The sequence below is a fragment of the Oncorhynchus clarkii genome, chromosome 1 (genome assembly GCF_045791955.1).
Source record: "Oncorhynchus clarkii lewisi isolate Uvic-CL-2024 chromosome 1, UVic_Ocla_1.0, whole genome shotgun sequence".
In the NCBI taxonomy this organism is placed as follows: domain Eukaryota; kingdom Metazoa; phylum Chordata; class Actinopteri; order Salmoniformes; family Salmonidae; genus Oncorhynchus; species Oncorhynchus clarkii.
Genome location: NC_092147.1, coordinates 71,759,953 through 71,780,756, shown reverse-complemented (window position 1 = coordinate 71,780,756; position 20,804 = coordinate 71,759,953). Strand labels below are relative to the sequence as shown.

General features: G+C 42.2%; 1 protein-coding gene across 1 annotated transcript; it reads right to left on the bottom strand.

The window, feature by feature from the left end:
- Positions 1 to 1,495: 1,495 nt before the first annotated feature.
- On the bottom strand, positions 1,496 to 20,544 carry LOC139411668 (bifunctional 3'-phosphoadenosine 5'-phosphosulfate synthase 2-like). Its single transcript, XM_071158292.1, has 12 exons — positions 20,364 to 20,544; positions 11,984 to 12,098; positions 11,602 to 11,837; positions 11,291 to 11,429; positions 10,764 to 10,882; positions 6,841 to 6,954; positions 6,134 to 6,245; positions 5,684 to 5,889; positions 5,339 to 5,474; positions 3,254 to 3,522; positions 2,795 to 3,024; positions 1,496 to 2,604 (listed from the first exon to the last, which is right to left on the bottom strand). The coding sequence occupies exons 1-12, from the start codon at positions 20,391 to 20,393 to the stop codon at positions 2,463 to 2,465; spliced, it is 1,848 nt and encodes a 615-aa protein (XP_071014393.1). The 5' UTR covers positions 20,394 to 20,544; the 3' UTR covers positions 1,496 to 2,462.
- Between the last annotated feature and the right edge of the window lie 260 nt (positions 20,545 to 20,804).

Sequence of the window (20,804 nt, the reverse complement as noted above, 5' to 3'; positions counted from 1 at the left end):
AAGAACATTGGACCATCTCCATGAGTCTCTGGTGATTTTAAATGCATCCAATTAATCTATTAGGTTAATTTAGTTAACTCATTCACTCAGTATTAAATCAGTTGATTCAGTGTATTGACTTTGCTGTATATAATAAGAATTCATAATGCATTTAGGATCTAAAAGAGGGTCCATAAAACCATTGCTTGTCATTGGAATTGATGAATCAGTTTATGATACTAATGTGTATTTTTCAGAGTTCTTTAGCCCACTTCATCCCCACTGGGCACACACTGGTTGAATCAATGTTGTTTCAGTGAAATTACGTTGAACCAACATGGTATAGACGTTGAATTGACATCTGTGCCCAGTGAGTCATGTTCTCATTTGCTGTTATGGATCATAAATGTGGACATGATGTTACATCAAATGTGAACCGCCTCACTGAAGAAAATGTGATTCATAACACATAAATATAAGCAAGAAATTACCTGGCTGCACGGGCCCATAGTATGATGACTGAGAAAGTTACAAACGCACAAATATCATACAATGCTAACCTTTCACCATTACAATAACAGGGGAGGTTAGCATTTTTTGGGGAGGGGTATGATATTTGCAACTTTCGCACTCATTATTCACAATTCATTCAGGATGATCCGTTATCATGATAGCATCCACATTAATGTAGAAGTGTTTAGAAACATACTCTGTTCTTATTTATGATAAAAGTTACTCCAAAATGACACAATACATTATTTACCATTCATTTCTATTGGGCACAAAATACTCTGAAACACAACCAAAACAAAGAGCAAATGCATCCAACAAGTTTGTAATCACAAGCGTGATGCATTCATTGCGTACCATGAATATGGGACCACATACTTAACTTTTAACTAATTTAATACAAATAAGTGAACATGTCCCAGTACTTCTGGTCCCCTAAAATGGGGGGACTAGGAACAAAAAGTGCTGTAATTTCTAAACAGTTCACCCGATATGGATGAAAATACCCTCAAATTAAAACAGACAGTCTGCACTTTAACGTTCTAGTCATTGTATCACTTTAAATCCAAAGTGCTGGAGTACATAGCCAAAACAAAAACGTGTCACTGTCCCAATACTTTTATAGCTCACTGCATGTGGTCTCTACATGTGATAGACAGGTACTCCTATCAGCATACCCCAATAAGCCAATATGACATTTTACAACCCCATAAGCATTGTCAATGTTACATTTGGTCCCACCAATTATTTTTAAGGCACCTCCAAGAGTCAATGTGCAATTCAAATCACAAAACTTGATCAAATCCATAATGTAAAATGTTGAACTATTTGCAGTACAATCTCCTGCCAGCAGAGAGCAGTGTTGCAGTTTCAGTCTTGTACTCAGCAGAGATGCAGGCTCTATTAATCCAAACGTCAGTACCAACCTTTCATTTTTATCTGATTGACTAACACCTTGCAAATCAAATCAAATTGTATCTGAAATTAGGAAATACAGATTAAGTGATTTTGTTGAGAATAAAATATTTATTTAAAATCTTGTCTGATACATTCATGTATGGACATATACATTGTTTATACAGTATTCAATTTGAGACAGTTTTCTGGTTTGATGCAATAAATACAGTTTTAATGATTTTTTCTATAAAATTTCATTCTTCTATAAAATGTAATTCTTCACACAATTTCTACACTGACATTTTGAATCTTCGCATAGACTCTACAGTTGTAAGCCAACATCTTTCATACAAGAGTTATTGATGATCATAACGCTATTTATAGTTCTTCATATCAAACTTCTTAGAAACCCGAAGGGACATTTTATACAGTACAGTAGTTAAACAGTGTTTACATTCTGAAGAAAAGGCACTTACGTTTGGAAGATGAAAAGCTTTGTTTGAAAATTCAAGAAAAAGAAATTGGATAACAATGATAAATCAATCATCCGGAATAGAAATAGGTAGGTGGGAAATGTTAAAATTGAATTAAATATCACCAGCAACTTATTTACTGCATCATCATAAATGGCACGTCTTTAAATATCCAAAAATGCTTTTGGGAGGTAAAACTATCAGTAACTTCCTGTATAATGATCTCACAAAATAAGAAGAGTGGGAGACATTTTAAAATCATGGGATACATGTTAGTCTCTAAAGATTAAATATATCTCATATATGTATACCTTTTCTTTAAATATAATGATTTACAGATACATAGACAAACATAGGAATGTTTTCACTGCTTAAACCCCACCACTAGCTCCTCTGACATCACATGGGTTTTCATTCAATGAAGATAGGCACACAACTCCAATCCTCCAGGACTGCTTGGTCTCACTTGATTTCAGTCATTAATGGATTCCTTACTAACTGAATCATCTACTGGGATAATGAAATGAAACACATAACAACATCAAACTAGAACATTCCTTGAGGACTAGAGTTGTTGCTCTTCTAAGAGCTCTGGTCTTTGAGTTACTGGTCCTTCTGTATAGAGCTGTAGTACTCAGTCAGGACCTTCCAGGCCTTGGGGGCCATGAAGCCGTCTGGGGGGTTCTCCCCGCACCGCGCCAGCTTTCTCATCCTGGTGCCAGAGATGAACTCAAACTCAGCGTGTCTGGGAAAGGCAGAGGAGGGGAAGCGAGATAGATGGAGATGAGAGATAAAGAGAGAGACAGAAGGAAAATGATCAGCAGTGTCCGCTTTTGAAGATTCTTTGACAAACATTTCCCACCACAGGCCCTGTATAAAATCTTCTGTAAATATGCATTACAAAAGCCATAATCAATCTTTAACATTCCACTCACCGGTCCTTGTCGTAGAAATCCATGGCCCTCTTGGTCTTGTTGTAGGCAGCCACTCTGAAGGGGATGATCTCTACAGAGGTGAGGCCGGGGGCCATGGTGAGGACCTTTCCCCCATGGGTGGGCTCATAAATGTCCTGCTTGGTCTCGGGATGGGGCATGCCCGCTGGGTCACGACCCACAATGTAGAAGTTAGCTCCGGCGATCATCCGCGCTCTGCAGTGCCACTGGACCTGAAGGAAAAACAAATGTATGCTCATACATAAGCACACACATTATGGTCTTAAATATGTTAACCTTAGTGCTGGACTAACACAATAGGGTATTCACAGCCCTACAGTGACATCATCTGCCTCGCCAAATGGGGGTTTACTTACTGTAACTGACTAAATTCTGCATCATATCTCCTGCTAAACACACAAAAACTATGAATGTGTTGATGGCTGTGTTGTTGACCCTTACCTCAGTGGGTCCAGCGTACATCATGGGGGATGGGAAAATAGCCACTATGGTGCTGGTGGGGTCCAGTACCCCCTCCTCCAGTACTGCAGCGTGCTGTTTCATGCGCCAGTCCAGGGGCACGTCGTCGTCTTTGGTCCAGCCCCCCAGCGGGTGCAGCAAGAGGACGGGTCGCTTGTAGCCCCGCTCCAGAAGGCGGCGCTTGGTGTCCTGCATCAACAGGGCGTGGCCATTGTGGACCGGATTCCGCAGCTGGAAGGCGAAGATGGCATCTGGTGGTCATAGAGAATAGGAGAGAGATATGGAATTAACTTCAGTGAGGACTTTCTTACAAGTGGTTGGTAGGGGGTTGGTAACAAGAGGACATATCAAACATAATTTGCATTCAGTTCATCATTTGCATCCTGTGGTCTCATTGTGTAACTGTACAAGTGAACATAACGTCATGTTGGAGCCCATACATTTTTATTTTGTATGTACTTTGCATGCCTTTTGGTATCCCCATAACTTGTGGATAAATTAATGAACACTGGTCAAAAACAGTCAACACCATTGTCAGTGCAGATAACATAGGGGGTGAAAACGTACGCACAACAGTTGACTCATGACGAAACAGTCCTCAATGTCTCACACAGAGGAATATGTCTCCATCTAGTGCAAACAAGAAATTCTACCATGCACATATTGTTTTTTTCTTCAGAAGCACTTGACAAAGGACCAGATAGATGCTCATGGTCATTTTTACCATGCTACTTTTTGCACCTGGTCCTTTGTCAAATGCTTCTGAAAAAAATATGTTTCTGTAGCTAGACATAAACCTTAATTTATTTGACTTAATATTTAACCCTTTACAATCGTGGGAATTGGACTATATGGATAGGACTAAATTCAATGTTTTTTTTACAGAATAAATATGAAAAGCATATGCATAACCACAGTAGCAATTGAAAAATAACAGTTTGGAGATTATGGGACATTATTAGACCAAAGGTGAGGACACAACTGTTCACCTGACACAAGACTGAATCCAAACATTACACTTCATTTTACATTTACTGTACGTTGCGTAGCATTTGTTGATAATGAAAACTAAAAATACTCTGGATATATTCATGAACATGATAAGAATATTGTGGGGTAGGTGCAACATAAGACAAAACAATTAAATGGGTTTGAGTGAGAGGACTAACTAGTGTCTTCAAGTGGCCACACACCTCTCCAAAGTGTGCACAGTTCCTAATTCATTCCAATGCACTTTTATAACTCAAAGAACAGACTTTAACTATAACATTTTTTTTGAGCTCGCCTAGCTCTGCCATTGAGGGACTAGAGCAAGCACACTTGTAGTTGTTTTCTTTTGTTGTTTAAGCAATCGAAAAACAGTACATTATAAATTGCAATCTGGGACAAGTGGGCATCATTTGAAAGCCTGTTCTATTGCCAGCACGACTAGTTGAGTTACAAAATACGATATTACAGTGTTAGGCTTTCACAATGCAATTCAGGGAAACAGATCATCATTTTGGTGCACATAGAAAGGAGGAATTTTCTTCACAATAAACAACAACCTAGGGTGTGACACCATGTAATCTTGTAACTGTACATCAAACACAGTGATCATAAACGTTGACACTGTATATGACATGAGTTTTATGATATGGAAATTTGAAGGGCATGGGTGTTTGGCTTGCTTGTATGACACCAAAGCGGTATTTATTATAATCCTCAACGTCTCATCTTTGAAAAGTCCTCTTATTTACAGCTTTTTCCAAAAGTGTTCAAAAGTTGCCCAATTAGCGGGAAGGATAGGGGTAACTACTTGTTGCATGAAGTGCTCAAGTTCAGAACAGCTGTCAGTCAAAGCCCATACAGCGCGGTGAAGCTTAGAGCCTGAGCTCTGACGTCATGTATAGCATGTTACTGTACAGCCACTGGGTTCCAATTTAGACGTTTATCAGTGCCAAATCTGCCATTTTCAACCTGTATACATACGGGTGGGTACGAGTGTGAAGGCCAACTCAAATGTATCTTTTGTTTATTATGCCATGTACTGTATATTTGTACTGCCTTTAGAGAAACTCTTTTAACCTGCTTTCATTTCTTTAAACTTCTGCTTGAGCTCCCGTGGAGTAAAGCGGTACTGGTCCAGCCCATCGTTCCATCTGATTCGGTCCAGCACCTCCAGGTCGCCACCCACCAGCCAATCACCTCCCTCCATCACCATCTGTAAAAAGTTGTGGATGTTGTAAAGATATGAATGACATAATATCAAGATATTTCACGTGATGGATATGTTCAAGTGCAACTTCATTCAACTCCATTATAGCTAGGAATTGGATGCACAAGAGTGTGCACAGAGTGTTGTTTTAACACAACAAAGGACATCTATGTTTGCTAAACATCTATGAATGAACGTGTGTGGTTAGTGATAACCTTAATGTAGGGGTGCTGGGGGCAGGTGGTACCCCACTGACGGGCACAGCGCTCCTCTTTGCGGTGTTCGTAGAACTCTGGCTGTCTTAGAATGGCCACAAGGGTTCCCTGGAACTCCAGAGCTACCGCCGCACAGCCGTCCAGCCTCTGCTTGGTTTCCGTGGTAACAGGCAGGACGATGGGAATAGACTGGTTGATGGTTCCATCTGAACCAGGGAACGATAAATGTGTGTGATGATAGGGCCTGGAGTTTGTGCTAAACATGTGAACCTACCAAGGGAAACTTCGGGCCCTGGTTATTCGCTATAGTCACATGGTCAGGATAACAATTAGAAACAACCTTATATAATATCCATCCACTGTCACTCGCTCCATTATGAAGAGGGGAGAATAAGAATTGGCTGAGTAATGTTGCGATGTATTATAAGGGTGTGTGTGTGTGGTTCTTACCGTCGAGGAGGTTGCCGAAATGTTGCACCTGGAGGAACTCCCTCTCCCTCATGAAGCCCTTCAGTGGGGTGGCCCAGCCTTCAGCCAGCACCTGCACCCACTGGAGGTCCAACTAAACAGGACAGACCGGGGGTAATATACATCAAACTGGTAGGCATTTAACTTACTGACTGTTAACAATATCCCTTAACAGCTGATATGTTAGAGATATTGGATGCTATCAGGGGTGGCAGAGTCCACACAAAACCATGCTGAATGAAAAACAGCTCATGAGGCAACAGAGATAGTAAAGTAAGACTTTTCATCACACCAATTTCATGTGATATACTGTATCTCCATGCTTCATGGTGGTATGATAAAGTTTTAGTTTCCAAGTGCACATATTATTACAGTTTTACTACAATACAGTAAGTAGCGTTGTACTAACAACTCCACTTATCAGGATACTAGGGTTTACCTATCACAGTAATTCAAGTCATATCAAATACAATGCAAATACTGTAGCTGCATATTTACTATGTTTGATTTGAATTGATTTTCAAACCTTGGCAATCAGCCCAATCGATTAGAACATATAGTACAATCCAAAAGAGAGAGATCTAGAGGCAAATGTGAGCACAGCCTGCCACCCAGTCAAATATTTACATATGGTCATTTGGGTCATCATAAAAAATATATGGATTAGTAGTGGAGAGGTGTGTTGTTACCTTGGTGATGCTGATTGTGGGAAGTGTGATAGCGTCGACCTGAACTAGCTTCAGCTTGTTCTCAGGAACAAAAAGTTCATTCACCTCCTCTGTGATTCCACTTGGAACAATACTCTGAAAAATTACAGAGAGAGGACAATGTCATGTAAAGATAACATGACAGCTGGTTTGTATGCATAAGCAGTTATCACTTTAGTAGTTTTTTTCAAGCCCTTATGATACGTTTTGTTTGGTTTTGTCTTTATATGTTTGTTATAAGCTAGGTTTAGTGTCAATTCCATTACATACTGTGATGGCATTCTTCCTCCTCTTTGAGGAGGAGTAGCGAGAAGGATCGGAGGACCAATGTGCAGCGTGGTAAGTGTCCATAATGTTTATTTTAAGACATAAACTGAACACTATGAAATACAAAACAATAGACGTGAACATGAACGAAACCGAAACAGTACCGTGTGGCAACAAACACTCACACGGAAACGAACACCCACAAACCAAAAGTGAAACCCAGGCAACTTAAGTATGATTCTCAATCAGAGACAACTAACGACACCTGCCTCTGATTGAGAACCATACTAGGCCGAACACAAAAACCAACATAGAAAAACAAACATAGACTGCCAACCCCAACGCACGCCCTGACCATACTAAAACAAATAATAAAATAACAGAACTATTCTCAATCAGAGACAACTAACGACACCTGCCTCTGATTGAGAACCATACTAGGCCGAACACAAAAACCAACATAGAAAAACAAACATAGACTGCCAACCCCAACTCACGCCCTGACCATACTAAAACAAATAATAAAATAACAGAACTATGGTCAGAACGTGACAGTACCCCCCCCCCCCCTCCCCAAAGGTGCGGACTCCGGCCGCAAAACCTGAACCTATAGGGGAGGGTCTTGGTGGGTGTCTGTCCGCGGTGGCGGCTCTGGCATGGGACGTGGACCCCACTTCACCATAGTTTTTGTCCGCCTCTTCAACCGCCCCCGTGGCCTCTTATGAGCGGCAACCCTCGCCACCGACCTCCGACTGGGACCCTAACCATGGGTCCCGAATGGACGGGGGATTCCGGCAGCGCCGGAGTGAAGGACGACTCCGGCAGCGCCGGAGTGAAGGGCGATTCCGGCATCGCCAGCATGACAGGCGGCTCTGGCAGCTCCTGGCTGGCTGATGGCTCTGGCAGCTCCTGGCTGGTTGACGGCTCTGGCGGCTCCTGGCTGGCTGACGGCTCTGGCGGCTCTTGGCTGACTGGCGGCTCCTGGCTGACTGGCGGCTCTGACGGCTCAGGACAGACTGGCGGCTCTGGCGGCTCAGGACAGACTGGTGGCTCGGGCGGCTCAGGACAGACAGGAGACTCTGGCGGCTCAGGACAGACTGGCGGCTCTGGCGGCTCAGGACAGACTGGAGGCTCTGGTGGCTCAGGACAGACGGGAGACTCTGACGGCTCAGGAAAGATGGGAGACTCTGGCGGCTCAGGACAGACGGGAGACTCTGGCGGCTCAGGACAGACGGGAGACTCTGGCGGCTCAGGACAGACGGGAGACTCTGGCGGCTCAGGACAGACGGGAGACTCTGACAGCGCTGGGCAGGAGGAAGGCTCTGGCAGCGCTGGACAGGTGGGAACACCTGTAGGGAGAAGACGGAGAGACAGACTGGTGCGGGGGGCTGCCACCGGAGGGCTGGTGCGTGGAGGTGGCACCGGATAGACCGGACCGTGCAGGCGCACTGGAGCTCTTGAGCACTAAGCTTGCCCAACCTTACCTGGTGAATGCTCCCCGTAGCCAGGTCAGTGCGGGCTATTCCACCTCGACGCACTGGCCTGGCTACGGGGAGCATTCAACCAGGTAAGGTTGGGCTGTGCTGGCGAACCGGGACACCATGCGTAAGGCTGGTGCCATGTACGCCGGCCCGAGGAGACGCACTGGAGACCAGATACGTAGAGCCGGCTTCATGGCACCTGGCTCGATGCCCACTCTAGCCCGGCCGATACGAGGAGCTGGAATGTACCGCACCGGGCTATGCACACGCACCGGGGACACCGTGCGCTCCACCGCATAACACTGTGCCTGCCCGGTCCCTCTCGCTCTCCGGTAAACACGGGAAGTTGGCGTAGGTCTCCTACCTGGCTTCGCCACACTCCCCGTGTGACCCTCCCAATACATTTTTGGGGCTGCCTCTCGGGCTTCCAGCCGCACTGCCGTACTGCCTCCTCTCTGCTTTCGCTGCCTCCAGCTCTGCTTTGGGACAGCGATATTCCCCTGGCTGAGTCCAGGGTCCTTTGCCATCCACAATCTCCTCCCATGCCCAGGAGTCCTGTGTACTTTGCCGCTGCTGCTGCTGCATGTTACCACGCTGCTTGGTCCTCTGGTGGTGGGAGTTTCTGTAACGCAATTCTTCCTCCTCTTCTGAGGAGGAGTAGCGAGAAAGATCGGAGGACCAATGCGCAGCGTGGTAAGTGTCCATAACGTTTATTTTAACCTCTTGGATCTCTAGGGGCGCTATTTCATTTTTGGATAAAAAACGTTCCCGTTTTAAGCGCAATATTTTGTCACGAAAAGATGCTCGACTATGCATATTATTGACCGTTTTGGAAAGAAAACACTCTGAAGTTTCAGAATCTGCAAAGATATTGTCTGTAAGTGCCCCAGAACTCATTCTACAGGCGAAACCAAGATGATACGTCAACCAGGAAATGAGCAGAATCTCTGAAGCTCTGTTTTCCATTGTCTCCTTATATGGCTGTGATTGCGCAAGGAATGAGCCTACACTTTCTGTCGTTTCCCCAAGGTGTTTGCAGCATTGTGACGTATTTGTAGGCATATCATTGGAAGATTGACCATAAGAGACTACATTTTCCAAGTGTCCGCCTGGTGTCCCTGCGTCGAAATTGGAGCGCAAAGCCAGGTGCAATTATTTTTCCATTTGAGAGCAAGGAGAAACCAGGCTTCCACGAAAGATATATCATCGAAGAGATATGTGGAAAAACACCTTGAGGATTGATTCTAAACCACGTTTGCCATGTTTCAGTTGATATTATGGAGTTAATTTGGAAAAAAGTTCGCGTTTTGAGGGCTAAATTTTCGTTTTTTTTTTTTTTTTTTTTGGTAGCCAAATGTGATGTACAAAACGGAGCTATTTCTAATACACAAAGAATATTTTTGGAAAAACTGAGCATCTGCTATCTAACTGAGAGTCTCCTCATTGAAAACATCAGAAGTTCTTCAAAGGTAAGTTATTTTATTTGAAGGCTTTACTTGTTTTTGTGATAGTTGCCTGCTAAATGCTAACGCTAATGCTAACGCTAAATGCTACGCTAGCTAGCTACTGTTACACAAATGATTGTTTTCCTATGGTTGAAAAGCATATTTTGAAAATCTGAGATGACAGTGTTGTTAACAAAAGGCTAAGCTTGAGAGATAGCATATTTATTTCATTTCATTTGCGATTTTCATGAATAGTTAACGTTGCGTTATGGTAATGAGCTTAGGTCTATAAATAGAATCCCGGATCCGGGTTTGGTCGTCGCAACAGGTTAAGACATAAAATGAACACTATGAAATACAAAACAATAGACGTGAACATGAACGAAACCGAAACAGTACCATGTGGCAACAAACACTCACACGGAAACGAACACCCACAAACCAAAAGTGAAACCCAGGCTACCTAAGTATGATTCTCAATCAGAGACAACTAACGACACCTGCCTCTGATTGAAAACCATACTAGGCCGAACACAAAAACCAACATAGAAAAACAAACATAGACTGCCCACCCCAACTCACGCCCTGACCATACTAAAACAAAGAATAAAATAACAGAACTATGGTCAGAACGTGACACATACGCTTAACTTTTTAAAAAGTTTAGCGCTAGATGAGCGGGTAAAAAAGGTGAGCTATCTGTCATGTTCACCTGCTCTCTAAGCAGGTCCACAACCTGCCGAATGCACTCGTTAACGGTGACCTCTCCTGTTTTCAGCACCAACTCCGGAGCCTCGGGCCGCTCGTAGTCTGCATCGATCCCAGTGAAGCCTGAGAACACAGGTAGATCAGTTTTTAGTACAACGTTGGGGCAGCAGGTAGCCTACTGGTTAGAGCGTTTCGGCCAGTATCCGAAAGGTTGCTCGATCGAATTCCCGAGCTGACAAGTTAAAAATCTGTCGTTCTGCCCCTGAACAAGGCAGTTAATCCCCTGTTCCCCAGTAGGCCTTCATTGTAAATAGGAATTTGTTCTTAACTGACTTGCCTAGTTAAATAAAGGTTAAATTAAAACATTAAAAAATCCATTAGAATTCCTTTTCAAAAAAGGATGTTTGATTGACTCTTTCAGATAGAAATGGAACACATAGAGGGAATAGTTATGTTCCTTCCCTTATAATAAGGAAGTTACATTTCGATGTATGGATACCAAAATGTAAACAAAGGACCAAAAGTGTGTACCTTTGATCTCTCCAGCACGGGCTTTCTTGTAGAGGCCCTTCACATCGCGACTCTCACACACCTCTAGAGGAGCGTTGATGAACACCTCAAAGAAGGGTAACCCAGCACTCTCAAGGATCTTCCTCGCATCATCACGATCCTTTAGACAAAAGAGGAGAGGGAACAGGATTGTCAGAATGCTGTCTTGTCAATCGTAACACACACTATACTTGATATACGGCATCCATTTGCACCAGAACACTCTACACAAGTCAATACCACCAATACCAACAGAATTGGGTAGACAAACACTCCCAAGAATGACCCCTGACCTTGGTGTAAGGAGAGATGAAGCTGGTGATGCAGACGAGGCCAGCGTCTGCGAACAACTTGGCCACCTCAGCAATACGTCTGATGTTCTCCTCACGGTCAGTGGCTGTGAAGCCCAGGTTCTTGTTGAGGCCATGGCGGATGTTGTCCCCATCCAGTGAGTAGCAGGGGATGCCGTGGGACACCAGATACTCCTCCAGGGCAAAGGCTATGGTGGTCTTCCCAGCACCAGACAAACCTGGCGGTGGACACATGGAGAATGTACAGGTGAGATTAGCCAATGCTCAATAGTATCATTATCACTAAAGTCCCTAGTAGCACTACTGTAATAGCAACATGTAATAGTGACAATCCATTGAGTATTGGCTATGGTGAGCGGTTTACCTGTGAGCCAGACAGTGCAACCCCTGAAGCCTCCTCTAGTGCCCACCACCTGACCTCTCTTGCTCCGGGTCACATGGTGGGCCTGAAACACTACATTGGTGGATCTGTTCAGATCCTGAAATTAAAGCAGAAGAAGAAGGAAATAGGAAATGAGTGACTTGTGTTGACGAGTAATGCTCTAGTCTACGTTGTTTATCTTTAATTTGCACTGAATTATAAAATACCCATATGAGCAAAGCTCATCAGCTTCTGATGTCGCTCTCAGGATTTAAAAAAATATATAATGACATCATCCTTTGGACACCACCCCAGTCCCATATCCCACAGGTTATGACATCAATGTGGTCTCTGGCTCAAAGATGATGCACACCCACATTCTGCTCTCAAAAGCATATTTAGTACAACTTCAACTTTTTAGGGTAAGAAGATGCAGAATTTTACCGTATCTCCCGTCTTTCACAAACATTTTTTGTTTGACTAACTACAGTAGGCTACATACAAATGCTGAAAGAATGTAGAATATTCTCTTAGGCAGTTGGAGATGAAATACAGTAACACAGTAAGGAATGAGTCCTTGTGTTTAGCCATTTGCTTTGCTATGTTCCTGTGTGATATTATCTTGTCCATATGCATCTCACTTCTTTTCTCCCATTGGTCCACATATGCTTTCTCATGCCAAACATACCATAATCCATTTCATTTAGTTCAGGTTTGATACGGACCATACAGACCATACCATTTTTGTTATGGTTGCCTTGCAATAAATTACGTGGTTTTGCTTCAGGCCTAGTAAGTCTGTCTTTGCTTGAATGAATTAGAATTACCTTTACTCACCAAATGAATTTGCATGGACAGGAATTTTACTTGGTGAAATGGTGCTGCCACAATAAACTGAACATACAGACAGAAGATAAACAGGATATACAGACCAGATATGTAGAAGGCTTTGCCATTCGAGTGGGCTATATCAACCCAACAGACTCCACTAAATACTTTCTAGGGGGAGTTTAAATACTCCAGGGGCTTATTCAAATATATTCAGAGTCTTACAGAGAGGGATATATTTTGTAGAAAAGACATGATTCTTCATTCAACCTGATAGAAAGTCAGGTATGGTTTATAAAAAAACACATTTCTATGTGAACCGTTGCAAATGTGACTTGGTGAATAGGCCCCTTCAGAGTGAGTCCGACTGAGACAGTCTCTGGCTGGGTAGACACGGCAGTGGTGTTGGGATGCTGGCTGGCTCCAGGAAATGAAGGGAACAGGACCAGACAATGTGGCCAGTGTGCTGCCTGCAGCCCAGCGATGATGTGGCATCCTTCCCTCTCACTCCCTCTCTATGCCCCCCTCCCCTCTTGTGCCCCCCCCCATCTTTCCTACCAGTGCCTACTCCCCATAAAACTTTCCCAGCCCTTCCACTACCCCACCCAGTGTAGGTTACGCACACAACCTCCTGTTATTAACCATACCAGGGCCCCCACGCCCCCACCACAGACAGAGAGCCTTGTATAAACAGAGGGCACTCTTTCTGCACTCTCACCCACCATCTCCTACCAAATACCACACCACACCAGCCGGCCGACAGCCTCCACACACAGAGGTATGTTTCTATCAGGGTGGTGGAGGGAACTCCAGGTACATACAGTACAGTCTTTCAGGTGGATAGAGGCGAGGGCAACATGTTTGCAGATTTTCCATGACACTAGTACCTACATCACTAGTAACCTATACAGTGCCTTCAGAAAGTATTTATTAAACGTTTTGTTGTTACAGGCTGAATTCCAAATGGAATACATATATTAAATATCTACACACAATACCACATAATGACAAAGTGAAAAACTGTTTTTAGAAATGTTATCAAATTTATTGAAAATTAAATACAGAAATATCGAATTTCAAATTAAATCAAATGTTATTAGTCACATGCGCCGAATACAACAGGTGTTGACCTTACTCTGAAATGCTTACTTACGAGCCCCAAATTAACAATGCAGTTAAAAGAAATATGGATAAGAATAAGAAATAAAAGTATCAAGTAATTAAAGAGCAGAAGTAAAATAACAATAGCGAGACTATATACAGGGGGGTACCGGTACAGAGTCAATGTGCGGGGGCACCGGTTAGTTGAGGTAATATGTACATGTAGGTAGAGTTATTAATGTGACTATGCATAGATGATAACAACAGAGTAGCAGTGGTGTAAAATAGGGGGGGAGCAATGCAAATAGTCTGGGTAGCCATTTGATTAGATGTTCAGAAGTCTTATGGCTTGGGGGTAGAAGCTGTTTAGTAGCCTCTTGGACCTAGACTTGGCACTCCGGTACCACTTGCTGTGCAGTAGCAGAGAGAACAGTCTATGACTTCGGTGGCTGGAGTCTTTGACAATTTTTAGGACCTTCCTCTAACACCGCCTGGTATAGAGGTCCTAGATGGCAGGAAGCTTGGCCCAGTGATGTACTGGGCTGTTGGCACTACCCTCTGTAGTGCCTTCCAAGGCACTTGAAGCTCTCAACCTACTCCACTGCAGCCCCGTCGATGAGAATGGGTGCGTGCTCGGCCCTCTTCTTCCTGTAGTCCACAATCATCTCCTTTGTCTTGATCACGTTGAAGGAGAGGTTGTTGTCCTGACACCACACGGCCAGTTCTCTGACCTCCTCCCTATAGGCTGTCTCGTCGTTGTCGGTGATCAGGCCTACCACTGTTGTAATCATCGAAAACTTAATGATGGTGTTGGTGTTCATTTTTTATCCTGAAAAACTCCCCAGTCCTTAACGATTACAAGTATACCCCTAACATGATGCAGCCACCACTATGCTTGAAAATATGGAGACTGGAACGCAGTAATGTGTTGTATTGGATTTGACACCAACATAACACTGTATTCCAGACAAAAAGTGAATTGCTTTGCCACATATTTTGCAGTATTACTTTAGTGCCTTGTTGCAGACAGGAGGAATGTTTTGGAATATTTTTTATTCTGTACAGGCTTTTTTTTCCTGTGTTAGTATTATGGAGTAACTACAATGTTGTAGATCCATCCCCAGTTTTCTCCTATCACAGCCATTAAACTCTAACTGTTTTAAAGTCACCATTGGCCTCATGGTGAAATCCCTGAGCGGTTTCCTTCCTCTCCGGCAATTGAGTTAGGAAAGACGTCTGTATCTTTGACGTGACTGGGTGTATTCATACACCATTCAAAGTGTAATTAATAACTTCACCATGCTCAAAGGGATATTCAATGTCTGCTTTTTTTAACCTATCTACCAATAGGTGCCCTTCTTCGTGAGACATTGGAAAACATCCTTGGTCTTTGTGGTTGAATATGTGTTTGAAATTCACTGCTTGACTGAGGGACCGTACAGATAATTGTATGTGTGGGGTACAGAGATGAGGTAGTCATTCAAAAATTATTCTCGACACTAGAAATGCACACCGAGTGAGTCCATGTAACATATCATGTGACTTGTTAAGAACATTTTTACTCTTGAATTTATTTAGGCTTGCCATAACAAATATTTAGACATTTCAGCTTCACATTTTTTATTAATTTGTAAACATTTCAAAAAACATTAATCCACTTTGACATTATGGAGTATTGTATATGTAGATAAGTGACAAAAAATATATAAATTTAATCAATTTTACATTCAGGCTATAACACAAATTGTGGAAAAGGTCAAGGGGTGTGAAAACTATCTGAAGCACGCACTGCAGTCGATTTTTCATTTACATGCAAAGAAATGCTACACAGTTGTCCATGTTTCAAAATTCCTTCTGCTTATGCCTCTGTCATGTCATTTTGGCGAACCTATCAATGGCAAACAAACGTCTTACAGTGTAATTATTACAATAATGACACATCACTGACTGCATTATGCAAATTCAACTTGTGAAACATTCAATTTTTTAAGGTGATACATCTTAATTAGATGCATTTCCCCATCATCATCCACCCTCTCATGCACAAACACACATATAGTGGGTGAAAAAACAAACAGTACCGTTCATCAAACCCCGGCAGACACCCACGACCACTTAGCCTTACTTTCAGCCCTGCCACTCCACCCTCTCCTTCTGTCACTTCAGCAGCCCCGACCTCACTGATCCAATCACATCTCATGCTGTGCAATTCAATCTACTTTTATCACTCTGTTCTCTCCATCAATCTATCCATTGATTCATTGTTTCTGTCCCTTTGCTGTAATTCTTACTCGACTTCCACTACTTCTTCTACCTTTATTGGCCTCTCCCTCCCTCCCTCTCTGTCACTATCACAAACACACACAGCTCAATCTGTCTGTCTGTTTCTCACTCTCTTTCATTCTCCGTAGTATAATACATTCATCTTTTTCACTCTGCTTCCTTCTCATTTCCTTCCCCTCGTATTCCGTCTGCGTTTCTAACTCTCCCTCTCTCATTCCCTCTGTGTTACCATTGCCCCTTCCAGCATACGATGGATGAGTGGCTCTTGTAAGGCCAACTCCAAGAACATCCTAGTTTAAATTCAATTTTCTATATGGATACTGTGCAGTAAAACATGTGACATAGGCTATTCTAACAGAACCTACAGGAGGTGATAAACAAAATGTTCCCTACTGCCCTTGTCATCATACTTAATCTGTAGAACAAAATAAACAGTTGTCCTTACTATTGGAAACATTTCCTATTCCCACACCCTAACTGCATAGTTATACAGTCTCCATCAGAGCGGAGTGGAAATCTGACAAAGTAAGCCTACAGTATTAAGTGTATCAAAATATTGAGAAAACAATGACTTGAGTGACATTCTTTATGTTTTGTCTACAGGTTGGTTATGAAAAAACATGTAGGGTATTGGTCTATTTGTTGATACACATCAGTTCCTTACATGTGTTTGGTACAAATGTTTCCCCACACAGGTCAAGTTTAGACTGTGATTGTGTGAGCGGTACATGATAATATAAGATACCTGTGCAAAACCACATGCTAAGTATTGGAACCAGCACCTTATCAACTTGCTGCTTTCCACACTCTTCCAACTTATACTGTGCTAACATGTTGTCTACGTATAGTACTGGGCTAACTCATTGTAAGTAAACCTGTAGAAACTATGCAGACTAAAGTGAGCTACATTTCACTGTTACAAAGCATTTGTGGTATTAGCTGGTTTACTGCCTACGCCAATTGTTTTCTGCCACACAAACCTTGTCAGTTCATTAGCAGCACAGAAGTAGCCTGTATCAGCTACACAAGATTAAATACTAACTTCCTACTTATAAAGGCTTCATAAATGCTTAAGGCACAACTTAGATACTTCACAAATCAAATGAATCAAAGCCATTACATGAACAGTGGCTTTGCCAAATGTGGCATAAACCTGTGCCACCCTTTATAAGGCTATGGTGTAACATTTGCTTATAAATGATTAGTGATTAGTAAATTATTCACTTTTTGCACTATTGGTTAGAGCCTGTAAGTAAGCATTTCACTGTAAGGTCTACTACACCTGTTGTTTTTGGCACAGGTGACAAATAAACCTTGATTTGAAGCATATTTTAGCGATTTCGGAGGGTAGGGGCCCCAACAGGGTCTCGAATCACAGTCTGAACCTCTTCATGAGGTTGCTATTGTAGGTGTTGGGTTAAGGTCACTACATTACCCCCTTCCTTAGGGAGAGTGTGTCCCCATGCTTTTCTTTACCAAGTCCCGCACGTGTAAACGCCTCCCCCATGGCCTCAATCCCAATTTTGACACCAACATAGCGAATTCAGGGGGGTAGCCCCAACCGGTACTCAAACCCTTGTCAAGTGACAGTCAAGCTAACACCTTAAACGTTATGCCAAGAGGCCCAAAACGCTTGATGATCGAGGTCACTAGGTATTGGTTTAAGGTTGTTATATTTAAGTAATAGTGCCAGAGAAGTTTGGAGGATATATTGGCACGGGTGTTCAGGGCATTATCACTTTTATACAACAGGTTACCAACATATTCAAATAATGATTTACATATTTTTATTAAAAACGTTATTTTGATTCAGTTATTCATACTATTTCATCCTTCCACAAGATATAGTCCAGACACAAATCTAGGGTTGCTACCCAAGCCGGCTGGTCGTTCGTTCTATTGGTTCGGTTGCCAGAGACACGCGACCCAGTTGTTTAGTCTTTTTGTTCTGTATCTATGGACGCGACTCAGTCGTTCGTTCTAAATATTTCATTGCCATACTGGCTGGCAGCGTTCTTATCCCTTGCTTGCTAGCTAGCCAACTACAGCTAACTTACAGTCAAACAGTGCAGCCAGAATAACAGCAAAGTAGCTACATTTGCGTTTGTTTATTTTGTTTTCTAGAGACATTAATTTGGATACATCCATAACAACGAGCTAATGATGCGCGATTTCGACTGGCGTAGAAAATGTGCTCTCTCGTCAGGACACTTTGTTCAGAGGAGCTAGCCAACCACACAGCTAACACATTCACTTCAAACCTAAGCTGGAAAGACAGCAAACTAGCTGTACTTTGTTAAGTTTTACCTGTTAACTATTGATAGTACTTTGTATATATCCATACAAATGATGAACATGTCCCAACTCCCGACATGTTCATTACTATGGGACATCTGGAGATCAAATATTAACATTGAAACAATGTTGCAAATGTTGGAGAGACAGGCAGCAAGGTTTATACAAATATCTGCTGTTGAAAACTAAATGTTAGTCTAAAAGAAATGTGAAATAATGTCTAGCTGCTTTTAATAGTGGAAAGCAAGTTTATAAAGTGCCTGTCTGGGCCGATGAGAGTAAATAGGCATTTTAACGTCATAGATTTAGTCGATGGTAACTTGTGGAATAGACACCGGCTGGAATGCGGTTTTTACCAATCAGCATTCAGGATTAGACCCACCTATTAAGCAATAAGGCACGAAGGGGTGTGGTATATGGCCAATATACCACGGCCAAGGGCTGTTCTTAGGCATGATGCATCACGGAGGGCCTGGTTACAGCCCTTAGCCGTGGTATATTGACCAAATACCACAAACCCCTGAGGAGCCTTATTGCTAATATAAACTGGTTACCAATGTAATTAGAGCAGTAAAAATAAATGTTTCGTCATACCCGTGGTTTTCAGTCTGATTTACCACGGCTGTCAGCCAATCAACATTTTCGAGCCCTGAATGCTGATTGGCTGACAGCGGTGGTATATCAGACTGTATACCACGGGTATGACAAAACACTTATTTGTACTGCTCTAATTACGGCCTTATTGCTTAAATACACTAGGTATTATAAAGGATTTGTGAAGGCTTCAGTTATGGTTCATTCTAAGTGGGACATACAATTAACTAAATGACGAGTCATTAATGACCATTAGGCTACTTCTCAACAACAACAAAAATGATATACAATTTAACCTATATGCAGTGGTGTAAAGTCCCTATGTACTTTAAAGTACAACTTAGTAGTTTTCTTGGGTATCTGTATTTTACTATTTATATTTTTGCCAACTTTTACTTTACTACATTCTCCCCCAAAATATATGAACTTTTTACTGACACCCATACATTTTTCATGACACCTAAAAGTACTCGTACAGGACAGAAAATGGTCCAATTCACACACTTATCAAGAGAACATCCCTGGTCATCCCTACTGCCTCTGATCTGGTAACTCACTAAACACAAATGCTTTGTTTGTAAATTATGTCAGTGTTAGTGTGCCCCTGGTTATCCGTAAATATATATATATATATTTTAAATGGTACCGTCTGGTTCGCTTAATATAAGGAATGTACTTTTAATACTTACATACGATTTAACAATTACATTTACTTTTGATACTTAAGTATATTTAAAACCAATACTTTTACTCAAGTACTACTTTACTGGGTGACTTTCTCTTTTACTTGAGCCATTTTCTATTAAGGTATCTATACTTTTACTCAAGTATGACAGTTGGGCATTTTTTCCACCAATGCCTATGTCAAATCAAATCAGTTTAATTTCCTACCAGTGTGAAAACTTGAAAAGAGCCTACTTCACGGTCAACAGTGACAGCGCTGATCGTATCAGACTTCTAACCGTTGTTTGATGAAGTAGGTTTGGTCAACAAACATGTCTAGCACTTTATCCACATAATTGCTATTATGTAACTTATCAGTTAAAGGTTTTAATTAGAATGAGGTTATAACGTTAGTTAACGAAATACACGTATTAAGGTCACTCAACGCAATAATTATTTATAAATGCATTGAGGCTACACCATTTCTAGCCTAGGCACCTCGAGCACTCTGGGCTTCGTGGGCTACAACATTTCTATACATGCTTATGCTATTAGACAACTTTCAAAATCTATTTTATATTTGAATATGATGTTTCAAATAAGTGTATGTATATCTTACCGTCTGCTGCTTTTTGACACCCAACATCATGCACTAGGCTAAGGTTAACCCCAATGGACTGTTGACCCGGAGAGTATAAGGTCCAATAACCGGTAGGAATGTGTCGCCTCGCTCGAGTTACTTGACAACTTTGACGATAGTCATCTAAGAACTGTAGAAAGACCTCAAGACACGTAGCATTCCACTGGCCCAGCCTCCAATCCTCCTCCAGGGTTCAGAAATCTGCATATTCCTGTTGGCAAACCAATGTATCGAGATTACGACAGTGCGGGGCTGAGCTTCGGAACCGGTGAATTTACATAGGGTTTATTTGTATAAATCAACCATTCTTATGTAGTGGTTTTATAAAGATTGAGGGCAAACCAACTAAAGAACAATGACACAACGGTAAAACTTTGCCCCTGATGTCTGACTGAAAATGAAATACATTTTAATAAATTG

Excerpts from the sequence above, each read along its gene's own strand:
- LOC139411668 (XM_071158292.1), bottom strand. The coding sequence starts at position 20,393 with ATGATGTTGGGTGTCAAAAAGCAGCAGACG. Across the intron at positions 5,475-5,683 it reads CCCAGCACCCCTACATTAAG|ATGGTGATGGAGGGAGGTGA; the intron begins GTTATCACTAAC and ends AACTTTTTACAG. Across the intron at positions 3,025-3,253 it reads TGTACGCTGGACCCACTGAG|GTCCAGTGGCACTGCAGAGC; the intron begins GTAAGGGTCAAC and ends TTTTTCCTTCAG.